The 27,251-nt window shown below is 32.0% G+C and overlaps 2 protein-coding genes across 3 annotated transcripts in view; one reads left to right on the top strand and one right to left on the bottom strand.

Annotated features, from left to right (window-relative positions):
* Nucleotides 1-27,251, top strand: part of LOC118200527 (transcription factor GATA-4-like) — a 229,421-nt gene that overhangs the window by 63,066 nt on the left and 139,104 nt on the right. The window lies entirely within an intron of this gene.
* LOC118193223 (uncharacterized) lies at nt 17,702-21,869 on the bottom strand. The gene is made up of 9 exons (XM_085815804.1): nt 21,375-21,869; nt 21,139-21,295; nt 20,901-21,049; nt 20,674-20,764; nt 20,430-20,595; nt 20,139-20,275; nt 19,654-19,795; nt 19,322-19,395; nt 17,702-18,083 (listed from the first exon to the last, which is right to left on the bottom strand). Exons 6-9 carry the CDS (start codon nt 20,232-20,234, stop codon nt 17,793-17,795), a joined length of 603 nt encoding a protein of 200 aa, XP_085671930.1. The 5' UTR covers nt 20,235-20,275; nt 20,430-20,595; nt 20,674-20,764; nt 20,901-21,049; nt 21,139-21,295; nt 21,375-21,869; the 3' UTR covers nt 17,702-17,792.

Genomic DNA, 27,251 nt, shown 5'->3' on the forward strand with positions numbered 1-27,251 from the left:
GTGCTTTGCCTCAATTCTGCAATTTTGAATACGTTCTGTAATAAAAATGGCGTGCATACAAGGTGATCTTATAGATTTGAATTTGATATATTTAAGTGTTCCACAAGAAAGATGACTAAATGGTCTAGTAGGGAATTTCTCCGTTTAGGGAATTTCGCACGTTTCTCCGTGCGCAGTTTGGTATCGTAACTAAGGGTAATAAGTCCAGTTCTTTTGCAGGGGATCCATGGTTTGAATCCCATCAAGGTCAGATTCGCTTTTTCCTTTTTCTTGCTCGGAAAAGTATCCTTCTTGTTTCTACAATCTAAACATTCTACTTTAAAGCAACAAATGTTTCCTTTAAATTAAAAGTTAAAAGATAAATTATAACTTTACTAGAGCCTTAAATATTATGTATTAGAAAGTTGTAGTTTGTCGGAATGAATTATTAAGGAGAAAAATATCATATATTGTTCAGCGAAATTTCGTATATTCTAGCAACCCTGTAATAATTGAAAACTAATATATTCCTGTTGCAACTAGGTCTACCAAGGGTTGAGCTGTAAAGTCGCTGACCCTTGGTTTGATTTGGGCTCGAATCCCAGCGAATGAGGTGATCGCATGGATATTTCCGTAGCTAAATGTCGTATACCTTTGCAATCTTGTAATTATTGAAAAGAATATATTCCTATTGCAGTTTGGGCCCAGCAGTGACCAACGGTAAAGTCACTGAATACTGGTTGTTTGACCTGGGCTGACTGCATGGGGATTTTCGTGTTTTTCACCATGTATACTGTACGTACGAGCTATTTTCTCTGAGAAAGTTCTCCATGAAGAAATCCATCTTCCGTTCTCGAGGGCAGATAGCACTCGCGTGCTTTGCCATAATCAAATCAAAACAAAAAAAAAAAAAAAAAAAAAAAAAACCTTTGCACCTTACGGGTTAAAGCCACTGCTTTAAATTTTGCACTGTGTTTTCGCTATTTTCAAATAAACTTAAACACATTGTTATCTTTGTAACATTCTCTTACGCGAGATTTACTTCTTTAAAGTGTAGTGACATCCTTTGGTCTATTGTTTGAGTGTGCATACTTTGAAAAATCATTACTCCAGTTCCTGCTTTGAGAAACCATCCTGCGAAGATATTCCCACTCAACGTCTCTCATGCTTCAACAGTTAACTTTATCTGGGGATATTTTACATGTTCTCTCTTTCACAAAATACGACTGTCTGCTGGAAGCTCGTGATCGGTTTAAACTATCTTATCGGAAAGAGGAATGCCTTCTACTGCATCCATAATAGTCCCTCCTCTGAAACAAACGATAACGAACAGAACAGTGGGTACAAAATGACAGAAGATGAAAGAAAAAGAAAAACGCCGAAGAGTGCAGAAGTTTTTTTCTGCTTTGCCCCCTTTCGCCTTTCCCTCCGTGCTGAATCTTGGGGACCCGGAGGCTCCGATGCACTGAAGTCAGTTCACGTTTGCAGTCGATGCTATCTGGAGACAGGATGGCATGTTCGTGTTCAGCATGGGCGAGTGACCCTCCTGCCTCTCTTTTTATTGCCTCTGTTTTTATTTTAATTTGTCCAGGTGTGGATGTGTGTTGCGTTGGTATCGAGATTTCCGGATATTTTGTTTGTTTAAAAATTATTTTATATTTAATTATTTTGGGACTAAATAAAATTTTTCCTGTCAAGAAAAACTGTACTGATATATATCAACTTGAAGATAAAATAAAATACGAGTAAATTGAGATTTCTCTTATGATTTCTTAAATTTTAAAACGAATAAATAGCGTATAGTTTGTTTTATTTCTTTTAATTTCGAAAGAGACATTTTTAACTATCATATTGTAAATAATCAAAATTTGGTGACCAAAATCCGTCCGGGAGTCTGTACTGTTTTTAAAGAAAGGAATAAGTCACAAATAAGAATTAAAAACTGCTCACACCTAAAGAGTCATTAACAATGTTTTGGGCCGACATACGTAGTTAGCGTCGACTTTATTTCTGATTAGTATTGCTAGTTTCTAACCTATTTTTGAAACTGCTGCTTTCAGAATATAAATGAACTTGTTGCACACTATACGAGCAAGTTTCTGAATAAAAGTTTAACTTATGCAATGTGATGCCGTTGCAGTTTTTACTGTTTGTCACAAACACAGCCATTAATATGAAAATATCTGATTTGGATACGATAAGACTTTCTTGTAGGGCCTATTAAATTATACATATTTTCTGTTGCACTTCATTTAAACGTATTTTTTCAATTTCATTAGAGATATATTTCTAATTCGATCTATTCAGTTCTCATTTAGCAGCAAGGCAAAAATACATAAAAACTCACAGTTAAAAATAGTTAAAATTTTTTGACAATTAAATTTAGAGTCTTTACGCAAAAACAAGTAACTCCGTTCTGTTGTTCAAGTAGTCCATTCTATTGTTGCTTGCTAACTGGTGAAATATTTACCGGAATTAGTCATGTAGTAAAGGAGATCAATCCTAAAAAAATAAACACAGAATTTACAAGATATATTATACTTTTTAATGCAGTGTCGATACTAAGTAAATTTAGTTTCTAAATTTACTTAGTATCGACTATATAGATTCTTAGTTGCTCCCCTGTTATTTTTAAACTCCATTTGTTCCCATGTTGTACAGTGCATATGTGTAGATTATATGTGTGGATATATATAAGGAATAAGCATACTGAATATGCATTTAAATCTAAAAAAATAACTCTTTCGTCAAGCAAATTGAATTTTGATAAAAATATGGAAACCAATTTATATAAGAAAGTACTCTAGAACAGTTTGCTAGTTCGCGCCGCCAGAGACATCGTCGGTAAGACACTGAACGTTAGTAATTCGGCCGGTGCTCAAATCCAGACTAGTAGATTGGTTGCATGATTGTTTTTATGCAAATAACAATAGTCTTTATGGAGTATTTCCGTAGCTCATACAGTAATATGACTATACTGAGGCTCCATGTAGTAAATATGGAGTCTCAGTTTGCCTCAGCAATTCATTCACGATGGTATCTTTCCGCTTAATCATATGTCCTTGTATGGTATATTTAATTAAGCAAATAAACAAAATGGTTCTCCTAAGCAGATTTTCAGGGATTCAATAACTAATTTTTCTTTTTCTTTTGACTCTTTGAAAAAAAATTAATTTAACTTTCTCTATATATAATTATTTTTACATATCAACATCTCCTTTTAAAAATATGCATTTCCTTCACTTTTTTTTTTTTTTTTTTTTTCACAGTAGTCTCCAAATTTTGTTTCGCGGAAACTTAAAGCTCCAAGAAACTATTCTAAGGGTCAAAACTAAAATTCGAAAGGCATTTTTAACAACATTAGGGTCGACATTCCTGAAATAATTAGTTAAACAGCTTTTTTGTTTCCATATTTTTTTGTTACCTGAAATATGATAATATGATATGGAGTTATTTTAAACTTAAGCTTAATTTTATTGCAGTACAATATGTTTTCTATAGAAAATGCAAACCGTGTTGATACATTTCCAATGCTTTTTAACATACACTTCTCTGAAGGCACTTTGAGTTCCACAATATATATATATATATATACATATATAAATCCGTCTTGGAGTGTATATATATATATATATACACTCCAAGACGGATTTAGGTGTTCTTTTAGTTTACCAAATCTGAACAATATTATTCTGGAAATTATTACAGGAACAAGAAAATAAATAAATAAAAAATTTTAAGTACTACAAGTGAACTGTAGTTTAAGATTTTAATAACAATTTCCCTAATGCTAATATGTGAAGTGAACGTTTCTGTGAACGTTTATGTGAAGTGAACGAAAAACCTTACCGTTTCTGATAAAAAAAAATTGACAAAAAAAAAACCTGAACCAACGAACCATTTGACGATGGATGTAGTCATGCAATAATTCATTCATTCATTTAAATCAAGTTTTCACGACTATGAGCTTTGAAATAAGTGTAATAAAACTACAAAATAATCTAATTTACTGGGGGAAAAAAACTCATAATGTTTCATTCAACAAACTCGGAGCACGATCAGGTAACCATAACAACAACGTCATAACCTCCAAAGCTTATCTGCGATTTTTTTGAGCATCCCGAACTGCGTTTCTGACGGCACATCGTGCATAGGCGTGACCTGCGGAAGAAGTGTCGATTTTATCGACGGCGTCTCTTATTTCGACCACCTGACAGGTCTTCCAAACATTCAATTTGTCATCACCAATCCACCTCTCTCTCAGACGGGAGTTGAAGTACTTCCAAGCCCGCTTCGGGCGCTTCTTGTCGTTTCGAGTGTTGTTTTGTAAAAGAAGGTATCTTCGACTTTCAGTGTCTTTTCTTTCTAAAAATGCTGATCAGAATAAACAGTTGTACTCGCATTCGAAGAAAAGATAAATATCTAAAATGTTTCCTGGCTGTTGTATGGGTCTTCTATCAGTTTTAAGTATTTCTAAGCATGTGGCTCTGAAGTCAAGTTTTAGCCCATTAATCATTTCTTATGTCCCGATTTTGATAGTTTTCAAAGCAGGAAAAAGAAAAAAGGATCGAATTGTTTTTCATTGTGCTTAATTAATTACTTAATTGACTCTCTTAATTATTACTTTTTTACTTTTAAAAAACTCAAGGAAAAGCTCTTCGAATTCATTACTGGTCTCAATCTCTGGAATGTTAAAACAGAAATCACTACGTAGTGAGAAAAATATTTATTGCAAGTCTCATTAGCAAATAATCTAGTGACATATATGCACAAACGTGTCTTGAATAATTGTCTTTTCTTATAACAGTTGCTTCAAAAGTGCTTGTACACTCGAATATGTGCTGCATGTTTTAATTATGAAAGAGTAATTGAAATGTAAAGCCATTTTTTTTCTTTGATCCCTAATCGCTGTCACAGAAAATTGCTTACCTGCTACATTATCAAATTACAGGTGAAAGTAGTATGATATTTGAATATGTTTCACCACAGGTTGGCATCATTTCGTTATACTTTTGTGTACAATTTTTCATCAAAAGTTAGATTTGCCTCCAGCAGATGTTAGTCGGGAATGAATTGCATTTTCAAGACATAAATTAATTGTTTTTACAAATTTTATGAAATTGTGTGTTTTTACTCTCAGTTAATCAAAAGACAGCACTTTATTCAGCAGATTTTGTCCAGTATGTTCACTAACGAATGTCTTTTCCTTGGCTATAAATGCACACAATGTCATCCATCAATTAAACTTTTTATCACTTAATGGTACAACCAAATATCTATCCAGTTCGAACACAGTAATACATTTAAGTCTAAGTTGATGAATTTGATACATTCATGTATCATCAATTTCTGAAAAATCAGGCTGTTTACTAGAGTTATAAAAGAAGATTAATATGAGGCAAATTTCCCGGCGGCGTTAACCGTGCTCAGAATTCATAAACTTGCTGTAATTGTTCCCTTTCAGCTGTGACATGTCATAAATTAAGATTTACATTTCCAGCAGTTTTAAACAGATGAACGTGAATTATAATGACTACTAAAAATTATGTTGCTGTTTCTGTAACTGAGCACAGTTAGAACATTTGCTTGGTGATGGAACATCTTGTGCCTGATCGGAGCCTAGCAGAGTCAGTCTAGAGATCTAAGCACAGCCTACTTTTAAGAAACCTTATAAAGTATTTCTCCCGCCTTTTTAGCATTCCTTCGTGGTGTAGTGGTCAGCACGCTGGACCCGTATTCGAGAGGTCCATGGTTCGAGACCCGGAGAGGGCATTCCTTTTTTTTTTTCCATCTCCTGTTTCGAAATAATCAAATGTCTCTACAGTGGTGTCCGAACTATAAAAAGTGGTGGATGATAATTCTCCACCACCAAGACTTGGCGATTGGGTCCCCTAATTCCCAGTCGCCCTTTAAAAGAGGGAATATATAAGGTATTTCTCCTGTCTTCTTACCATGTCTACGTGGTGTAGTGGTCAGCACGCTCGATGCGTATTCGAGAGGTCTGTGGCTCGAATCCAGGCGAGGGCATTGCTCTTTTCTCACATCTCCTGCTTCGAAATATCTTAATGTCTCTACAACCTTTAAGTTTATCCTTTGCTTTCGTAAAAGAATAACATTATATGAGCGGTGGTGCTATTCAGAAGGTTTAGTGAGCCATTTTCTAAAATGCTTTTAGTTCGGCGAACCGGTTGCCCAAATTGAATTGTAATATTTATTTACAGAGATTTGTAGTTTTATCATAATCCTGAAATCCTAGGCAGTAATCAGAGCCTGGTCCCGATACTTACTGTACATTTTATTCAGTATGATTATCAAAGTTACAATAAATGCTATTTCTAATTTTAGACTAGAAATGCACCTCACAAGAACATTTGGAAGAAGATTACAAAATAGGCAAATGTAATTTTACAAGCTGTTTAAATTACTGGTTAGGCACACGGGACGTAATAGCTTTAAAAAGTATTAGCAGTAAATTTACACTTTATAGCTATTTATTTATTACCCTTGAACTTGTTCATATCTTATTTCACTTCCATATTTATACTTTTTGAATAATTCTGAAATCTGTTTCAACAGAGCTAAGCGAAATCAAAAGAAATTATATAGGATATTGTAGATATTACGAAATTTCGTATGCTATTAAAATGTTTTTGTATCCTTACCAGTGTATAGCATAAAATGATCTCCACTTCAGTAGAATTGCGCAGTGTGTCTACAAAATTTTAAAGCTAAGTTCATATAAAATCGAAGTCGAAGTAAACATCCTTCTTTCCTCTTAATCTTCAGTATACAGTCCTTAAAGTTTATATAACATTTAACATATTCATGCAGTTATTTGCTTACTCCATAAACACGATTTAAATATCCGTTACAATTTTCTTAATCTCTTCAGTATTATTAAATAAAATATATTTAAGGTGAGACCTTCATATTTGAAGTGAGAAAATGGCATCAGGTACTAATCCGATGAATAAGGGAGGAAGCTGACAACTATAACACTTTTCTCTGCTAGAATTTCCTAGAAGAAAATGGAATAGTATAACAGTTCATTATTGTGCGGCAGAAACCAGTTATTCTATTGAACCTTTTTCAAGCCTATCACACAGAATTCGCTTTTGAAGTCTGTTCAGTATACAGTGTACTTTTGATTATTCGGATTAATTCTCTATAAGCAGGTCACGGGTAATTAAAAAAAAAAAAAAAAGAATAATCCAAGCTATTAATTTTCAATCATATTGCATGTATCTGTTCTTTAAATAATCAGTAATTTTACATTGTTTTGGGGAATGTTTAAATATCTTTCAACTTTCACGGTCTATTTTTCGAAGTGATATTTTATCGTTGTCGTCGTCGGAATCCACATTGGTCGATGATGGTTTTTGTTTAACAATATCATGAACCTTTTGAGCGCCCATTTCATAGTCTTCGGCAAGCTTTCTCATCGATTTGCCATGTTCAAAATCTATCGATTTGTATAAGATTTTGTTTTAATAGAAAAGAACTTTCTTACACTTAATACTTGAAGTATGTTCTTTAGTCTTTTTTTGTTCTAAAATTTTAAATCAATTTTCAAAAGAATAATGGAGAACCAATATGAACAAAAATACGTATATACGCATGAAACAGCAACAATAACAAAAAGTAATCAACCTTCAAAGATGCCTTCGACTATGCCCATGCAGAAAGAATTCTACGAGGTAATCATTGAAACTAAAACTAAAGATGCATTTCAGCGGTTTTTAGAGTATACTCGGACTTGCGCCTGTTTCTACGCGCATTTTCCAGTATATCGCTGAACGTGCGTGAGTGAACATGGCTACGCACGAATAATCCGTAAACCGCATAATTCGCAAAGAAGTTGACCGTCTGTCCCTCAGTAAAAAAACTCTTGTGAATTATCTCTTTGCGATCAGAATAGGTCACTAGCAAGGTCTTTTCTTGAGATTTCTGACACCGAAGTTTCTGTGGCTAAGATGAATTTCTCAAGTGGATAATTGCTGTTTTGCCTCCGAATCATAAACAAAGCACTAAGTTTCACTTCTTGTCATATTTGTTTGAAAAAAAATCAAGACTAATACCTTCCATTTAAATCACCTGCAGAAATTCAATCTTTCAAATTCAATTCAAAATCACTGACTAAAAAGTCAGTGAGTGAGGGTAACTCGAAAATATACTTTTCATCGTCTTACAAGGCAATTTTGTCAAGAACGTCGAATGTCTTTTTTGATGTTAAATTCCTCAGCTATCAATCGAAAAGACAGGTGACGACTTTTCAGTACCAATCCTTCGATTTTTAGCCCAAAGAGGCGTTTGCCCAAAAGGGCCATTAGTTTTGAAATGGCATTTGGTGTCGAATGACAATAAACGGTTGTTTCATTTTTTAAATTGTTGCCTCCGAATCTTATCACCCCCTGTATTATATTTAAAAGAAATTAAATAATGACGAATCTGCATGAATGTATGTATGTACTATGAGAAAACAAAGGTACTTAGATCCATCAATTTTAGAATATCGTGGTCTTCCACCCGAATATGGGCACTTGGAAACCTGAATCTTGAATTTCAAATTTGTTTTATTATCTATTTCATATTTTTTAAACGTTTGCGAATTTTTTAGTGAGAAACTCAACGATTTCAAATAGAGCAGTGGCAACACACTGTACTGAATCAAATATTTTTATCTCCAGCGCGCGTATTGTCTATCGGAAATTCTAAAGATATGCTATTCTTTTAATATTTTTATCCCCAAGGGGTGTTAACCCAAGCGCTCTCGAAACGTGTATGTATGTGTAAAGAAAAAAAAAAAAAAAACGCTCCTTTGTGCACAATGTAAAATTTGAAAGCTTTCAGATTTATTTTATTTATTTATTATTTTTTAATGTATTCTCATCCGTTTGAAACTGCGAAAGGCGAATAGCCCAAGCACGTGTAACTTCACGAAATCATCCGCAGACTAGCCAAAGGTATTAAATTGTGTTAATGCTTGTTAACTTTAAATATTCTTAATACCTCCATAACTATTTTTTCCTGTTGCAGAAACTTTATTGTTATTCTTCGCTCCGCTTTCGAATCCATAGCAAATGTTTACTGAATCAAAGCAAACGATTAACTGCACAAAAAATTTTAAAATAAAAGCAAGTTCTGCAAACGCAGAATTTGTGCCTATTACGAAAATAGCAAGAGATTTCCGGCTGGTACATGACTTTTACTTTTGATGACAGTCATTTAACTTCTTCTTGGAAATAATATTCCTTAAGGGAATGAATTCCTTAAGGCTCTTCAGCTTGAAAGTTAGTGCTCTTTACAGCTCTTACCGAATAGAACGAATTCAGTGCATGTTAAACTGTAAACCATTTTCGACTGAAACCATTATTAGCATTTTCAGAAAGTTACTGAAATATACATTTTTTCTCAAAATTCGAAAAGTGGATTATTTGTTCAAAATGGAATATAAAAGCCATATTTGAATACAAAGAACCTTTGTCTTCCGCATCTTTTTTCTCATAAGTTAATTACGATGTGAAACTGTATTCAGAAATTAACTTAAATTTCATGGAAAGGCAACGTGCTCAGAGTATTCTAAGAAGTATATGAATGAAAAGGATGTGTTTGTTTTCTGGCACATGGCTTGTCTTCAGATGCAAATGGAATGCGTAAAATATTAATCTGGCGGAACTGATGGTTGTAATTTTTTCCCTTTACAATCTGTATATTTTGCCCCTAAGTTCGGTGATGTTCAACTGTCATGTGTGCAGCGATACAGTGAGTAAACTCTTTTCTCGATCTCTGCGACCTTATGCTGCTTCTGTTGCTGAAAGTGGCGCTAATCATCCGTTACGTAGCCGTGCAATTTCGCCCGAAGTGAGTTTCGGTCCCGACAAAAAATAAGAAAAGAAGTGGATGCCTTTTTTTAAGTGTCTTAAGTAATCTTCAACTGACTATAGCAAAGAAAGATTAATGAAAATTTTTCCGAAAAAAAGTAACATGTAATGAATGCTAAATAGGATTAATAAATGTAGAACCGTGCATTGAATAGTATTAAAAATTTTGTATAATATAGCTGAGTTGCCCTAAATATTCCAATGGATACGTCATGGTTGTACACGGTCTAGATATTCTACATTTATAGACCTCAAATTCTAAAAGTACAGCATGTGCCCATATAGTATGTGGGATTCTCACTTGTGTATTTCTCAGTTGCTGTGGAAAGTGAAGAATCTTAAGAACTGCTAAGCGAATAATCGCTTAAGTTCGTGTGACAAGAACCAACAAGGTGGAAGGTTAACTAACAACCCTTTATTATTACAATAAGATTTAAAAGAACTCCGTCTTGGAGTGTACAATAAAAGCGGACACTTGGGCTTGAACTTAAGGGACTAAGAAATAAACTAAAACTAATTTTAAACTAAAACGAGATATAGCCGAAGCTATCAAGATTCTAACCGAGTTGGTCCCTTAACTCTAGTTGACCACGAAGCTATCAAGGGCCTGAGTACGGCTTAGCGTAATAACAGCTTTGAGAGAGAGTAGCCCAAAAGGCATACGCGCACAAATCAGAAACTCTGATTCTCTCTCACTCAGCAAATAGAACTTCGCGGTTAAATACCGCTCTTCCTCATTATGTATTCAGAGTGATTCTAAAACTACGTCCTGGCCGGAAGTAGTAAGTTGAAGTTAAGAATTTGATAGGAAAGGAACTTAAAATTTAACTGTTAATAAAATTAACATAATCCTTACAAGTCTCTAAAGCATCAAAGCAAAACAATCCTGTAATAGGCTTGGGAAAGATTATTTGAATGAGTAGCAATAATAGGACTATGCTAACGAAGGACGCGAAGTGTTAAAACTGTGCTCAAACATCTTTTTTCCCTGCAGACATATATGTACTTAATGATTGGAAAACTGACTATAATTAAAATATAGGGATTAATTTGTATGCAATAAATATCTTATATTAGCATTTAATTTTAAAATATGAATTCACTATGAATAAAAGCCCATCGCACATACGGTATTTAATCGCCCTTTTTTTTTTTTTTGCCAGTTTTTCATTGTGAAAGTTCTAGGTGCGACTATTATGCGGAGAAATCTACTACACAGTATTATACACGTTTGACAATTTTTCCTACTTCATAACGGGGATGCGACTATTACGCGAGGGCGACTATTAAGAGAGTAAACACGGTAGTTAAAATAGAATAATTTTTCTGAGAATCTCAGAGTTTTTAACAGCGAAAGAGCAGGAGTTGTCTGAGTTTTGAAAACTTAACGTACTTGATTATAATGACAATTCTTAATTCAAAGCTTTCTAGCTACTAAATTGCGCCATAATAGATGCTAAATTTTGTCCAGCTGTTTTAGCTGCACAGAAGAGAAAACACAAATTATATATTCATTGTAACTTATTTTGTTAATAAACTGATATTTTATTTATAATTTTGAATACTTAGAACAAAATCTCTTAGAATATGTATTTGGTATTAAACCACTCGCGGGGGCGGGGACAGAATTCTTAAATTCGCTGCATGAATCTGAATAAATTTTCAGCACATGCTAAAAAATATTATATATTTACAAAATATATCTTGTGTCTTTTCGTGTCTTAAATATGCTTGCTTTCTTAGATTTCAAATGCTGACGAAATAAGTCGATATCAGAAATATTTCTTGCTTTTAAGTGTGAGAAAAGATAGGTGTCCCTTTAAAATTAGCCTTTATATTTTTATTTCAAAACTAGATTTATTAATCTTTATAAGTCAGAAAATTCCCGGATAAAGCTGATATGTTGTTTGAAAGCAATTATTTTTTGTTTACCATTGTTTATGACATCCACCTGGACAAGTTCTTTTCGGAAACTGCCCTTAGCAAGCCCGCATTAACAACCGTACAAGATCAAATTTCGCCCCTATATTCCGTACTCTTGTCAGTCTTCAAAAGGCACTTCGATGTTTGACATTTGGTTCCAATTAACGTGGGTGCTTGCGAAGTCGAGGCAACTTCAGAAAACAATCTAAACAGTATTATCTAAAATACTAACAGCTGCCTTTTATACGGAAGTCCAATTATTTAAGTGAAGAAACAAATGTTAATAACCTTTTGGCACACAGAAAAATAAATTGGGCTATCCAAGCATAACTGATAATTTTTGCAGAACTTCGGTGCAATCAAGGAAATTCATTAACTTCGGTGTAATGAAATTCACAACATAAATATCATTTATTTTCATAATTGGGAAATCTTACATGTCTGTATGAAAAAATACTTAATTGAAGAAACAACCAATGGCAAAAACATCCTCTTGTACAGAGGGTGTTTACACATTTTTAAAAGAATTAACAAACGTTTTTGGAATAAAAATTTCTGTCAACAGTTTATTTAAATTGAGAAGTATCTTCTGCTGCTTTTACTATTACTCTCCTTTCAAAATGTCACATGTAAACTAGCTATTAATTGAAGGATATGCTTTTGAGCTTTATGAAGAGAAATATTTTTATTCCATAGTTCAAAAACATTGTAAAATGCATTGTATTAAAGTTTTCAAGTACAAAATAAGCAACATCATTAATCGAAAAAGGAAAAACCTGTATCCATGTATAGATGTATTATTAACCCCAACCTACAAAAAAAGAAGTCTTCCTACGAATACCAAAAAAATATACCGGGTGATCAAAAAGTCAGTATAAATTTGAAAACTTGATAAATCACGGAATAATGTAGATAGAGAGGTAAAAATTGACACACATACTTAGAATGACATGGGGTTTTATTAGAAAAGCAATAATCTGATCAGAAAAGCAATAATTAGCATAACAAATTAAGACAAAGCAAAGATGATGTTCTTTACAGGAAATGCTCAATATGTTCACCGTCATTCCTCAACAATAGCTGTAGTCGAGGAATAATGTTGTGAACAGCATTGTAAAGCATGTCCGGAGTTATGGTGAGGCATTGGCATCGGATGTTGTCTTTCAGCATCCCTAGAGATGTCGGTTGATCACGATACGCTTGCGACTTCAGGTAACCCCAAAGCCAATAATCGCACGGACTGAGGTCTGGAGACCTGGAAGGCCAAGCATGATGAAAGTGGCGGCTGAGCACACGATCATCACCAAACGATCATCACCTTCGCAAGAGATCTTTCACGCGTCTAGCAATATGGGGTGGAGCGCCAACCTGCGTAAAAATCATACGTTCCAGCAGGTGTTTATCAGCCAGGCTGGGGACGATGCGTTTCTGTAACATATCGGCGTACCTCTCACCCGTCACGGTAGCAGTTACAAAACCAGAATCACGCATTTCCTCGAAGAAAAAAAGGCCCGATAACAGTACCTTTGAACTTTTTTTTTTTTTTTCTTTTTTTGGTTCTAACAAAACCCCATGTCATTCTAAGTATGTGTGTCAATTTTTACCTCTCTATCTACATTATTCCGTGATTTATTAAGTTTTCAAATTTATACTGACTTTTTGATCACCCGTCACGTACATTGCACCCAGGCCTTTGCCTGCCACCCAGAGGCGTAGAGGTTTTCAGCTCCCGGTGACAACGGAAGAGCTTGAGCACCTTCCTGTATGCCCAAACGAAAAATGTTTCATTCTAAAATTTCGTAACATCAATTTGGCGAACCGGGATGCTACGCCCGGGGACAAAGTGTCCCCTCTTACCCCACCCTAGGTAGCCAATGCTGCTACAGATCCCGCGTTGAAAACTGTTACTGGTGATTCTGGCCATCTTCTAGGACCCAGTTCACTTTCTAGGATATGCCATTTTGTTACTCCTTTCTGTAAAGCACATTCATTCTTTGGCTTAATAATCACTGTGATTTCATTTTTTTTCCCACTCACATATGAAGCTTTCACCAATGACAAACATCCTTGAAGCAGCAAGATTTCCATTTTCTCTCGCAAACTGAATAACTTCGCATTTCAAAACAACACTTGTTTCGTTTGGCAGCAGCCATATTTACTACTAAAAGAAATACTAGATCAACTGTATATATCAGCTAAAGCAAATGCGATTTTCTAAATTTTTCGATGTTCACTTCAAAATAATGGCTTTAAATCACTACAGAAAGAGAACACCTGACTCCTAATTCCGCGAATTCATTCGAGTCAGAAGTACGTTTGTATCCCAATTTATTTCCCACTTTTCTTGAAAGCCTAACATAACATTATTGCGCACATCTGCATTGAACCCTCTTTGCAGAGTTATCTACTTTCTCAACCATTTTCCAATCCACATACCATTCCCTTTATCGCTTGTCAGATTGGTATACCGTTGTTCAAAAGCGTGCGAAAAATCGAATGAACAATTTCAAAAGATTACAGCATTTCGCATGCATGTTTCAGGCTTCTCCGTGAAAAAAAGAGGTGCGCGTTATACGACGAATATACCTAAAAATTAAAAAATGTAGTTTTAAATTACATATGAACATTATACACCGGTGAGCGTTATACGCTGTAATATACAGTACATATACACCGGTGCGCGTTATACGCCGTAATATACAGTACATATACACCGGTGCGCGTTATACGCCGTAATATACAGTACATATATATTCGAATGCATTTAGTTAATGAGTAAGTAACTAAATAGTAATGTTCGCATCCTCATTAGTACGTTTATTAACTTAAACACATAATCCCCAATAAATAAAACTTACCTTTTCGAATCTTACATTTTAAAATAACAGAGATCCTGTATCTGCTAATATGAGAAACACAAAACTGATATTATCTATCCAATTAACTTGGGTAAAATTTTTTTAATTACTTTATCCAATTAACTTGGGTAAAATTTTTTTAATTACTTTATCCAATTAACTTGGGTAAGATTTTTTTAATTACTTTATCCAATTTACATCCTTAATTTATTCATTCGAGAAAATGTTATGTTTCTCAATTTACTCTAAACGCGTAAAAAATTTTACAGTGATGTTTGGAAATATATTAAAAGTAAAACATAACTTTGTGTTTGTAATATTTTTTAAGCTTCCTAATTTCTCTACTTAAATAGTTGAAATAAGTGTGTATTATGTAATTAAGTTCTTTTCAATTTTTTTTAAACATAGACAGTGTTTACACTCTTTTAGAATGATTTCATACAGAATTAAAGCAAATACTTTGGAATAAAATTTCTGTCAGTGGCCTTTTATTTCAAATGTCTGCTACTTTTAAATTTCTTCTTTATTCAAAATGTCACATTAATAAAGCTCTGGAATGAAGGATAGGTTTTTGCACTTTCCGAAAAGAACTATTCCATAATTTAAAAATGAATATTGTTAAGATTTCGAAGTGTAAAATAAGAAAATTATTAATCTGAAAGGGAAAAACTGTCATTCATTATTACTTCTACATGAAAAGAAGTCTCCCAAAGAATATCCAAAAAAGGTACGCGTTGTTCCTAATTGTTTTTAAAGTTAAACCGTTGGCAGCAAGAGAAAATCCGGCGACACAGTAATCAATTGCAAAGTCTTTAAATGCATCTCTAGCAACAAAAACTAATAATAAATCCGGATTAGCAACTTAAAAAAGCTAAAAACGTAATGTTCACCAGCTTGGTTCAGTGAAGAACCATTTATGGAGTATTATTATTTTTTATTTAGTAGGAAAACTATTTAGCACAAAAAAAAAAAAAAAAAAAAAAAAAAAAATGGAAATACATTGGGGACCTTGATGACGCATGGGTTTGTCTAAATGACAGGAAAAAAAGTATATTTATTATGGAAAACGAAGAGGAATATTGCACAAACCTGGTTTCGTCAATGGATAGAAAGTTTCAATAAAGGGTTTGTCATTATCGAAGGAGTCCCTTACACTCTAAATTCGAAAGAGTTGTATCCGACTCCAAAAGAGTGACATCTCACCTCCCTCTACTGCCAAAATGGCACCAACCTCAAAAGAGCGACTTTTCACTCTAATAAAAAGTGTTTCCTTCTCACACAAAAAAAGGAGTGACTCTTTCTTCGTTCACTCTTGCCGATAGCGAGATACCGCCCGATATTCAGGTGAAACCACACACATTACAAGGAGTCATAATAGTCTGCTCACTCCTTGATGGTGCGATTTTTATATAATTATTTTACATTTGTTTTATTGGCAAACTGAAAATTGGTATTTGCTATGTATAATTTATGGCTGAGGCAAAGTTTTAGATTTCTGGTTAATATTATCTTGAAAAAATGTTTTACACTACTTTTTAACATGCTATATTGTGACTTTAAATATCTGCTGTTTTAGATTTGCTACCTATGTACTTACAAAAACATTTATTGGTCATGAAGACGATTATGAATCAAAGTAGACCATCACTGAAAAAAAAAATCATTGTTTTAGGATAATCATATCTTCTTTATTTGGACATATAGTTTTTCTTTCCAAATCTAGCGAAATATATATATATATCAAAATATTACATCCACATTAAAATATTGGAAATTCGGTGTCATGTTACAATATTTAACATTCTGAAATAACACTATCACCTTCTCACAGTACTTCTGATATGAAATTACTTTAAATTCACAGAATATATTTTATTTTACAGAAACATGGTTCTTGCCTTTATGTATACTAAGCAATAAAAAAGCAATATTAAAATCAAAGCAACTTAAAAACTGGAATAGCAAGATATTCGCACTTAAAGCTTGGTATTTGAATAAAAAAGGTTTTTCAGGTACTTAAATCTTTGAATAAATATTTCAGAAATTTTCAAAATTTGGTTTGAGAAATCAAAAAATGCTTAGTTTCATAAAAGAAATTCAAAAAATTATTTTAGATGAATCATATATGTATAGTGATATATATTCTAAATTTTGTATACATATTTTAATTTTAAAAAACAAATTATGTTTATTCACAAGATTAGAACACATAATCATGTAAATTGTAAGCTAAATTTTAAATTAAATAATCGCAATATTTGGAAATGTAATTTATCAAAAATACTTCTTGAAAAATTTTATAATAATGAAAATTTGAATGTGTTAAAACAGCTGATCATGTATATATGTCTCAGTAAACCTGTATTATATTATGATAGATTCAACTTCTTTAAATGCTACTTATAAGTGAATATATTAATACAATTTGTGAATTGATATTACTAGTACTTTGTCGACTTGAGCATAATATGCATAAAAATATCGAATAATAAATTTTAATATACATTGAAATAAGAAAAAAATGTGAATTTAATTTCCCTAAATTATTCAGCTTTATTTGCAATGTATGAGATTCAGAAAATTAGTAACCATAAAATACTCTCATGCTATTGTTTTTAACTTCATATACTGCAAAAGAATTGTTTCTATTTCTTATTACAAAATCATTAAGAACTTAAAATTAATTAACCCCAAATTATGATTAAAGCTTATCTTCAGTTAGCTTACAACACTTTTTACTTTTGAGAAGTTATATGCATACAAATTCCTATACATTAATCATTATAGGTGAATAATTGTTTACATATACTTTTAGACTAAACTTATTTTTATATATGTTAATTCCAATTCGAAGTCTCATGTGGAAAGAATAAAGTAAAAGTGAAATAATATGGATTAGCTCACATGTGTAAGATAAACATTCATGTTTCATAATTCTGCTGAAAATTAATATGTACTTTATTGATTGGTTAAATATGAGTAGAAATCATTAATCTGCAGAATTATAATAATTTCCATGAACAAAGTAATTTAAAAATAAATGAAAACAAGCGATACATGAAAAACTCTTTATTAAGAAACATATTATACATACATAAATTTTTACTCAATAATAATAATATAATAAAAATATTAAAAATGCAATAAATTTTTACTCAATAGCTATGTTGCTGAAACATGTATTTAACAAGTCCACACATGCTCTAGGAGTGCTTATATTGTATAAAAATCTTCCCATAAAATTGTAAAAATTTGTTAATACATGTGCATATTGCACACTAAATACGAAATGGGATTTAAATAAAATGTCGAATGCCTTCATGGCGTGATTTGGACATGCTATTAACTTGTTATCTGCTTTAATGTAAAATGAATTTGAAATGCACACTAGAATCGGTTGCTTATTCTGCCCTGGTTCAAGAGACTCCATGTCTTCTATTCCCTGAAAATAAATTTCTTCATTAAGAATACATCCATACCTATGAGGGCAAGTCAAATACCAATTATCCATATTAGAAAGTTTATCTTTCCAATTAAAAAATATTGCCAGAAAATTTTTTTCTTCATACAAAAATACTACTCAAGTAATTTTATGCACATAGAGGCCTTTTGCTTTTAGTTTCTGTAAAAGTTCAGTATCAAAACATATAGGAATATTTAAGTATTATATTGATGCAAATATAGAATAGGATAGTAATGCATACTGCTATTTGTGCATTGCTTCTTCATGAAAAGTGTAATAAATAATGTAAAAAGAACAAAGAATATGGAGAATTAGTCTGGCTTATTCTTATGAAACCAAATATCATTTCTTCATATTAAACTATGATGCTTGTTCTTGATTTCATAATTGCCCTAGTCTGACTGGAATTACTTTTTGAAATTCAAGCAATTTCTCCAACACTATACAAGTAAAAAAAAATATATGTTCACTATATGATACATGCATAGAAATGATTACTGTCATGCTTTAGATGATACAAAGACATCACACATAATACATAATACAAACCTTCTTATTCTCTCGAAATATTTGCTAGTATGTAGGTGACATTCAAATCAATGCCATTTCAATTCTACAAAAATTAGCTAAATGACGATGCATCATCTGTGGGTACAACAGTTGAAAGCAGCTTGAGAACATGAATTTTAGCCACGTGAGGCCAAATACATTCACTGTTGTAAAATGGCTCGTTTAAATATGATCTGCCCTCTTAAAATGAAAGTGCAAAACATACAAAACTCATAAATACTTACATTAGCAAATATTAGAAGTGCAGAATTTGGAATGTTTTTTTTTTTTTTTTTTTTTTTTTTTTGTAAATAACAGCCTGATGCCAAAATACTTGTTTTGCCTTTACTCTACAGAAATAAAAATAAAAGTATATATATATAAAAGACATAAACTGGATAACAATTGCATGTGAAATGTAATTATTAATTGAAGCTACATAAATATCACACATGAACCTTTCAAGAAAGAAAATGTAGCAAAGTTCAAAGGATATGCAGCTCAATTCACTTACATATAGTATCAATAGCTTATTTGCATACACATACACTACAAACTAAAAATATTATCCTATTAAAAGAATTTTAGCTAGGCATATGAAATTATTTTTTATGCATAGACTTATGCCAAGTATTTACTCATTAATAATGAATGAGACCTTTTTTTACCTTTTTCCCTCTTCCTTTACCATAATTTGGGCTGGGCAAAAGTTCTGGGAGCAAAACTAATGCTTTTAGATCATCTATATATATGAAAAAAATACACAGACTTTTATTACATAAGGATTACAAAAATATCATTAAAAAGGCCTTTGGTACTAGAGGTACATGGATTTACAGCTTACTTTTACAAGCCAGAAGAAAAAACTTTATAAGCCATTTAAGAATGACCAATGCAAGTAATAGATAAAAAATTACTTTAGGTAATTAAAACAGTACGTAAAAATGTTTTAAAGTATTATATGATTTATAATCCTAGTTAAATTTTTAAAGATCTTTACCACTGAAATCAGCAATACTTGGTACCAGAAGATCAGGCCGTTTTGATTCAGCATATCTCAAAATTCTTGGGACATAAAAAGATGAAAACTTTCCCAAGAAAGTGTCTGAATTGGGATGCATGCGTAAAAATTCTGCATCAATCTGCAAACACAACATAATTTCCAGTAAGTTTATACAAAAATCAAAAATAGGTTATCTAGTACATATTCATAAAAATGTTGATTTTAAAAACTGAATGCATGTGGTTAATGGTTCAGTTTCTTAAACCAAGCATATCCTGAATGAAAATTATTACAAGAACTTATGTGTTTTAACATAATGCTGAAAAATGATTTTGAACTGAAATTCTTTGAATTGATTATGCTGAAACTTTGATTTTAATTTCCTGGCTCGACACATTTTAAAGATCACCAATATACACTATGCGTATATGTAAATTTAAAGTGCAATTACTAACTGAAAATTAATTAGCTAAATTTCTTACCATATCTCCTCTATAATCTTGTAGCCTGGGATATCTCTCTAAAACATCTGTTATGGTCATGTCTGAATCTCTTATTTCAGTTTGTCTGTCAGCCATTGTTTCAGACAATATATCTGAAATCGCCTGTCTATTGGGTTCTATGGGATTTTTAAATTTCATCCACATTATCTATAACAAAAAATTTATATGCACTAATTTTCAAACATTTTCTTTAAGTATAGATGAAATATTTATAATATAGAAATATTTTAAAATGTTATGAATATGAATTTTACGAAAGCTGAAAAAAACCTTTTCTTCTAAATCCTCTTTAGTCAAACGTTCTGTTTCAAGAGATGGTTCTATTCTGCAGATTTTTGAAGTTTTGGCTAATCCTTTTTTTCTTTGATGGACTTCCTAAGCGTTTTCAGGCCTATTCTATAAAGCTTATTCCTGTGGTCTTATCATAGAAGCTTTCCTGCACATAAATTAATACACATCACATAACTAGATAACATGTTTTAAAGTAATTTTTTGAAAATTAAAGAACACTTACATGCCCATGTGGGAATCTTTTTGATTTTAACAATGGAAATGCATCTACTAATGCCTCTGCAGTACGTTCCTTCCATTCTGAGGATGGGTAGCTAAAAAAAAAAATAATTTAATGGAAAATTCTTGAAATTCATATAAAATAAAATATTTTCTTAATTTTCAGAACGTATCTATACCTTCTAGACTTAAATCAATGAAAATATATTCAAGTTCACTAAAAAAACTTACACAGTTCCACATAAGTTTACTAATTTTGAACAGACTATCCTAACTAGCAGCTGCCTGTCTTCAGTCTTGTAGGAACCCCTATCCAAGTTGTCACAGAGCTGTTTGCCTTGTGGGTGACTGCTGACCCACTTTCTGATATCAAAAGAATCCTGAAAAAATTGAGAAAATTGTAATAACCGACTAATAAATCACAACGTGTTCTTTTACATAATTAAAACTAAAAGACAACTTTTATTACCTTGTTTGAAATACACTGGTTATATATTTTGGATTATGTCTAAAGACACCTCTTTTCTTTGTATATTCTGTGGAGAAATGGCACTTGCATCTTGACAGACCTTTTCAGTGCATTTTTCATCTGATGGTATTGAAGCAACCGCTTGAACTGATGGGCACTAAAAAGAAAATGACTTTTCAGATAATAATATAAAATTATCCTTCATTGTTATTCCATTATTGAAAATATATTGTTACCCTTATTCTATTCACAATTTGCATAATATGCTTTCTGGGCCCTAATTTTATGTTCATTTCTTTCAAGTCATCTTCTGTGATATCAGGAAACGTCAACCCAGTGACGCCTTCTTCTGTAAGAAATATATAGTATAACATTCTTCCTAAATTTTAATGACAACTAAATATCAATCAGTGCAATATAGCGCAGAATGACAGACAAGGTGAAAGAACAGCAAATTCAAAACTATAAGGGGACAAAATTACTTAGAAAAAACAGGAAAGAAATCTTTAAAAAATTATTGAATAACTGTTTCATTTATATAAAATTTTACCAATTCTTATCTTTAAATATTAAAAACTTGAAATTAATTCTGTGTAATAAACAATTTCAATAGATTTAACAGTGGTTATATATGATATTAATTTATTCTCATAAATATTACGATTTATTTACATTACAAAATCACAGATAAATCAAATGATATGTTAAATGGAACTTCAAAATTTTGAGTCATAACTAAATTTTCTTAAGAGCGGAAATTAGATATTTATATGTATATTTAAAAGTATTAAGACACATTATATTCCCAAAAACGTGTCTAGTAAATTAGCAAGGTATTTTTTAATTAATTTGGTTAATTACCAGCATCAATAAATAATTTTTGTTACTTTCGCTGTGCGCTCAATTGATAATAATTATTTTATCGATTCATTATGTCTATTTACAAATTATGACATTAAAAGTACGTATAATGAAAATTATATGTGCTTGTAATGCATTTGATAAGATAAACATTTCTCTTAATATGGTTTCTAGTTTAATAAAGTTCCTACCCTTAGTCTTTAAAGAAATCTATAAACTACCTTTCTTAACTTTAAGTAATAAAAGTTTTAAATGAGCAACCTTAGCTGTTTAAGATTTGTTTCATTAAAAAAAAAAAAAAAAAAAAAAAAAAAAAGGGATGAAATTTTTTAAATTTCCAACCAACCTGTTCACGAGATTTAAACCTCACAGGATTTCACTGAACTACAGTGATTTTACCGCGCGGCCGCTGGTGGTTTCGTGGCTAATCGGGAATAGTTTCAACAGTAATGTTAAGTAGAAAGAAAATTATTAAGCTTATAGGCAGGCAAAAACGTATAATATTTATTGCATATAAATGTATATTAGGAGAAGAAGTATGATATTAGAATGTGTGTGTGCTTATTGCAAAGCCTCAAGGACTATCTGTGTAAGGGGAAGGATGCCTTCGTGGAGGTCTTTCTAAGGGAAATTGGTTCGTATACATGTTGCACATGGGGAAAACAATGAAAACGCCCATGCAGCTAGTCCCTTCACGTGATTCGAACCCAGGACCAAACTACCAGATTACAACTGTTCGTCCGCTGGTGGTCAATATTTAGGGGATGTGCATTAATGCTTGGAGAAAAAGCATGATATTAAGCATTTATAAATAAAAATTAGCCTGTGAAACATTATATTTAGCGCATATAAATTTAAATGAACATTAAAAAAACATAATATTAAGCATACGTAAGTAAAAATTACATAAGAGTAAATTACATAAAATAAATGTTAGTAACTGAAATCAATTTAGCCTTTCCCCATTTTCTCAAAATTGGCCCCAAAACTGTAACATTAAGAAACTTTTTGGCAACCCATTACCTTAGAAGAACACATTCTTTAATCAGAATTCTAAAATATCTTTGATTGTATCTTAACCGTTGTATTTCATTTCATGCCGAAACAAGAACTCGAGTATGCAGTTTTCTAAATTTTCTTTGCAAACACTTTCAAATCACTTTTAGAAAACATAGTATGGAAATCAGACAAAATAAATTGAGAAAAAATGACACATGCAAATAAATTTTGAACATCAGTGAAAGAAACCGAGGAGACCATATGAGCTACACCTACACTATCGAGAATAATAATACATTTGCAAAAATATAAGTGTTAGAATGCTGATATGACACAGGTAGTGCTAGTGTTTATACTTTGTAAAAATTCAGATTTGCAACAGTAAGTGAATTTTATTTTTACAAACTATAAGCAGAATTTATAAAAAAAAGAAGTTAAAAATCAATGAAAAACTGCTATAAGCTGAAAACGATATGACTTTAACAAGAATTCAGTAAAGTATACGGTTTTTATTTCTTGCAATTCTAACAAATAATTTGTGTTATAAAAAATCTATAGTATGGATTTTTTTTTCCCCACCGCTGTTCTTCGTACTCGAATTAGGAATGCATGCGAAACTGAATTTGAATAATTAAAGTCGATAGTGTTGTGTAAATTGTTTAAGAAGTGTTTACAAAAAGTACCATCCATATATATAGCTTTTATTGTGTTAACAGTACGTAATAAATAAAACGAAGTTACAGCATTACACTCTTAAAGCAAATTTACCTAAAAAAAGAGCCAACTAAAACTCCTTTTCATTACATCCTTCAATTTTTACACATAAATCTAAAATATAAGACTATAATTTATGATAAGTAAGATAGTTCTATTAAGAAATAATTGTATATATATTTTAAAACTAAACTTACTTTTGGCAGAGGAGCTGCGTTCATTGTTACGATGTAGACAACTGTCCAGATTCTTTGAAATAGCGTCTCAGCAAAACTGAATGGTCACTCTGCGAGGGTAGGGGCACGACCGGAAGTCGTTCTTCCCCTTTCCTACCTCCATGACTCACTCCCTTCTTCAAGGTCATTTCGCAAGTGGAAAAATATGTTCTGTTACCAAAACAGTAAACTTGCCTTGTTTAACACGAAACGGAGCGAAAATTGCTGTCACGCTTCAAATCTCACTCTGAGAAATTTAGAGTGTATAATATGAAATTCTATTGCTTTATCGCAATGATTTTTGAAGGGTGAAAGTTCATTAAGACAAAGCAATAAATCATACTTCGAAAAGTATCACTGCATTCCTTGAAAGAATGAAGACATACAAATATTGCATACTAATTCAGAAGTCAAACAACAAAAATCAGCGTTATACCTACAAAATTTTCACAGGACTAGTTTCGATGGTTTTACCGAACCATCATCTTCAGCTGCAAAACCGCAAATGAACAAGATAGGAAATAATGATTAGATAAGATAAGAAAGCCTGGACAAGAATAAGCAAGTGGCGCCATCTGTTGGCGAAACCAGAACTAAAACATAATTTCTCTAAAAGCCGAAGGCAAATTTGGATTGGAATTAGGATCGTTAACTAGAACAGAAAGATTTTTATGAATGTGAAATGCCTCTAGAAAATCCAGTTCTCCAATGGAAGATGTTTTTTGAATAATTTTGGCAGCAGAAAAATTGAAAGTGTGATTTTCGGACCAACAATGTTGAGCAACAGAAGACAATATTGCATGTATACGTTTTCAATGTATTCCTGCGAAGTCCCCTTTTCACTTATCGACTATTGTGCGGTTTATCATTTAAAAAGAGCTCTTTCTAATGGCAAATATACCTCGGTTGATGTTTCCTGGAAAGCAGTGGAATTGAAATGGAAATCAATACAGCTGGAAATTTTACGAAATTTCTTATCATGGAAATTACGATGCAGACTCATAATCTCGGAAAAAAGTCTATCAGATCGAATATATGGAAGAATACTCTTTACATTTTAAACATAAATTAAACGGCCCGAAATCATTCTTTGCTTGAATTAATTTATTAATTCTTCTTAAGGTAAAATTATAATAACGCACTGGTTGCCAGTTCCTTGTATTTCATGAAACAGGTGTGAATAGATGCGAAAGTAAATTTATTTTAAGCTATAAACTTCAAATTCTAAACTTGTTCGTTATGCTTTTAACTATAATAAGTCCAGAGCTTTGGTGACTATTTATTAGGAAGTAATAGAATTTAAGTTTCTGTTAAATGGGATTACGTAATGCCCAATGCGTACTCATGAGATTAATCCTACTACTGAAAGTATATGTAAACAGAAATGAAATAATTTGTGTATAGTAGTAAGAAATAAATCCTGACTGTTAGATTTCAAAATTCTTTCTTTCAAATTAAGGTTAATTGTAAGAAAGGGATTTTCGTAGAAATGCTCGCGAAAGTTACAAAGGTGTAAAATCAAGAAGTTGTAAGCATAGAACATTCTTTGAAAAGACTGAAAAGTAGTAACGAAATGCATTGCCATGATCAGAATATGGGCAACTGGAGTAGTTTTCTCAGCTAGTTTCGGTATCATGCTTCAGATAGTCTGGCGTAGAAAATTGTTGGGAAATAGCATAAACTATCTGGAATAAATCTTTCCTCTTTCATTGTTAATTTATTTTATAAAATCGGTAGAATTTCACTTATCCAATTTCATGGCTTATTACGGAGCTCAATTATTCACAAACATTTAAACGGTTCTTTTTTTTTTTTTTTTTTTTTTTCCTATGCAGATAAGAAGTGATAGAGAAGCTTCATAAAACTTATAGAGGCGTGGGTAGAAAATGAGGTTTTGGTATTCCTTATCTTTGAAAATTTAAATAATATTTTCGATAGAGTTTTAAACTGTGTCCGAGCATGCGTCCTTACAAAACCGAATTTTGAACTTTTGATTTGTTTTATTATTTATTTCCTATTTTTAAAAAACTTTAATGAATTTTTTATTAATAAACTCAACGATCTGAAAGCTAGCAGTGGCATCTCTATGCTCGATAAAAAACACTTTTATCTCTAGCGTGCGAGATAGTTGCCGTTCGAAAAAATGTAAGAATTTTGAAATTTAACAGTCAGGATTTATTTCTTACTACTATACACAAATTATTTCATTTCTGTTTACATATACTTTCAGTAGCAGGATCAGTCTCATGCATACACATTGGGCATTACGTAATCCCATTTAACAGAATGCCGATTATATTTATCTTTCTATTTTAATTAAAAACGTCGGTTCTATGAAAGCAATGTGTTGCCGCGGCCTTAAATAAAATGCTGTTATCTTCCATGAGCCAGTTTGTTGCAATTCTGTAAAGCCTACGATACTTTTAAATTTATTACGGGTGGTTATTCCTCACCAAAATACAAATTAGCCTTGAGATTATTTAAGCTGAGGGTTTTGATTATTCAGTTCATAAAATTTCTTGCAATCGCGTCTTGCTGGTAATATTTTTAGTCAGCTCAACTTGAAAGTGATATTCCAACTTTAGCTAATTCAAATACGCGCCGTTGAAATGTATGAGCCAGCTTATTTCTAATCTACTTAATGGACAGTCTTAGACTACTTTATGATCGTTTGAAAGCAATGGTCTACTACTTTAATTTAACTATTCACAAGTAGAGGAAAGTGCTTTTATGCTCAATTTAAAACTAAATCAAAAGGTAATTTAAAACTTCTTTGTTATTCTGTGAGTTGTCTAAAGATGTAAAGATAATTCCCTAGTCGTCTAGTAGAGTCTGCAGGATTTTAATATAGCTTCGAGTTCAACCAGAAACCCTACAAAGTCTGCTTGAACTAGGCTGGTTATCCAGGTTTGCAAGGAAGATTTCACAAACTTGGTACCAAAGTAAATGTTATTTTGGAACACTTAGTGATAAAATCCTGTACAAAGGAAGATCTGAAATACAATAGCCGGGTATATCTAATGTACGATGCATATGGAATTTTATTAATTTTCAGTTTTATAAAATAGCCTAGATCAAATTTATAAAAAATGTAAAAGATTCTTTGTAATTTTAAAGATTTTTCAAGAAACGCTATTTTACGCTTTACACGTGATAAAGAAAATGGCCTTCTAATAACTTATAAATGTAAAATTTCTGTCAGTTCTTTTTCTATACGCTATTGTATGCGTCCAAAGCAAAATTGGATGACGAAGACGAAATTTTGCAGTAATACATAGATCGTGGTGTACTACACATATTTTTTCTAGCTTTATTCACACTGAA

This window comes from Stegodyphus dumicola, chromosome 4 (genome assembly GCF_044657685.1).
Source record: "Stegodyphus dumicola isolate Sdum_Otavi_A_Nest chromosome 4, ASM4465768v1".
Lineage (NCBI taxonomy): Eukaryota > Metazoa > Arthropoda > Arachnida > Araneae > Eresidae > Stegodyphus > Stegodyphus dumicola.

What these genes read in the sequence shown, in the direction of transcription:
- LOC118193223 (XM_085815804.1), bottom strand. Translation starts at nt 20,234, where the DNA reads ATGGCTGACAGACAAACTGAAATAAGAGATTCAGACATGACCATAACA. An exon ending in AAGATTATAGAGGAGATATG is followed by an intron (nt 19,796 to 20,138) that starts GTAAGAAATTTA and finishes TTGTGTTTGCAG; the next exon opens with ATTGATGCAGAATTTTTACG. An exon ending in GTAAAGGAAGAGGGAAAAAG is followed by an intron (nt 18,084 to 19,321) that starts GTAAAAAAAGGT and finishes ATTTATTTTCAG; the next exon opens with GGAATAGAAGACATGGAGTC.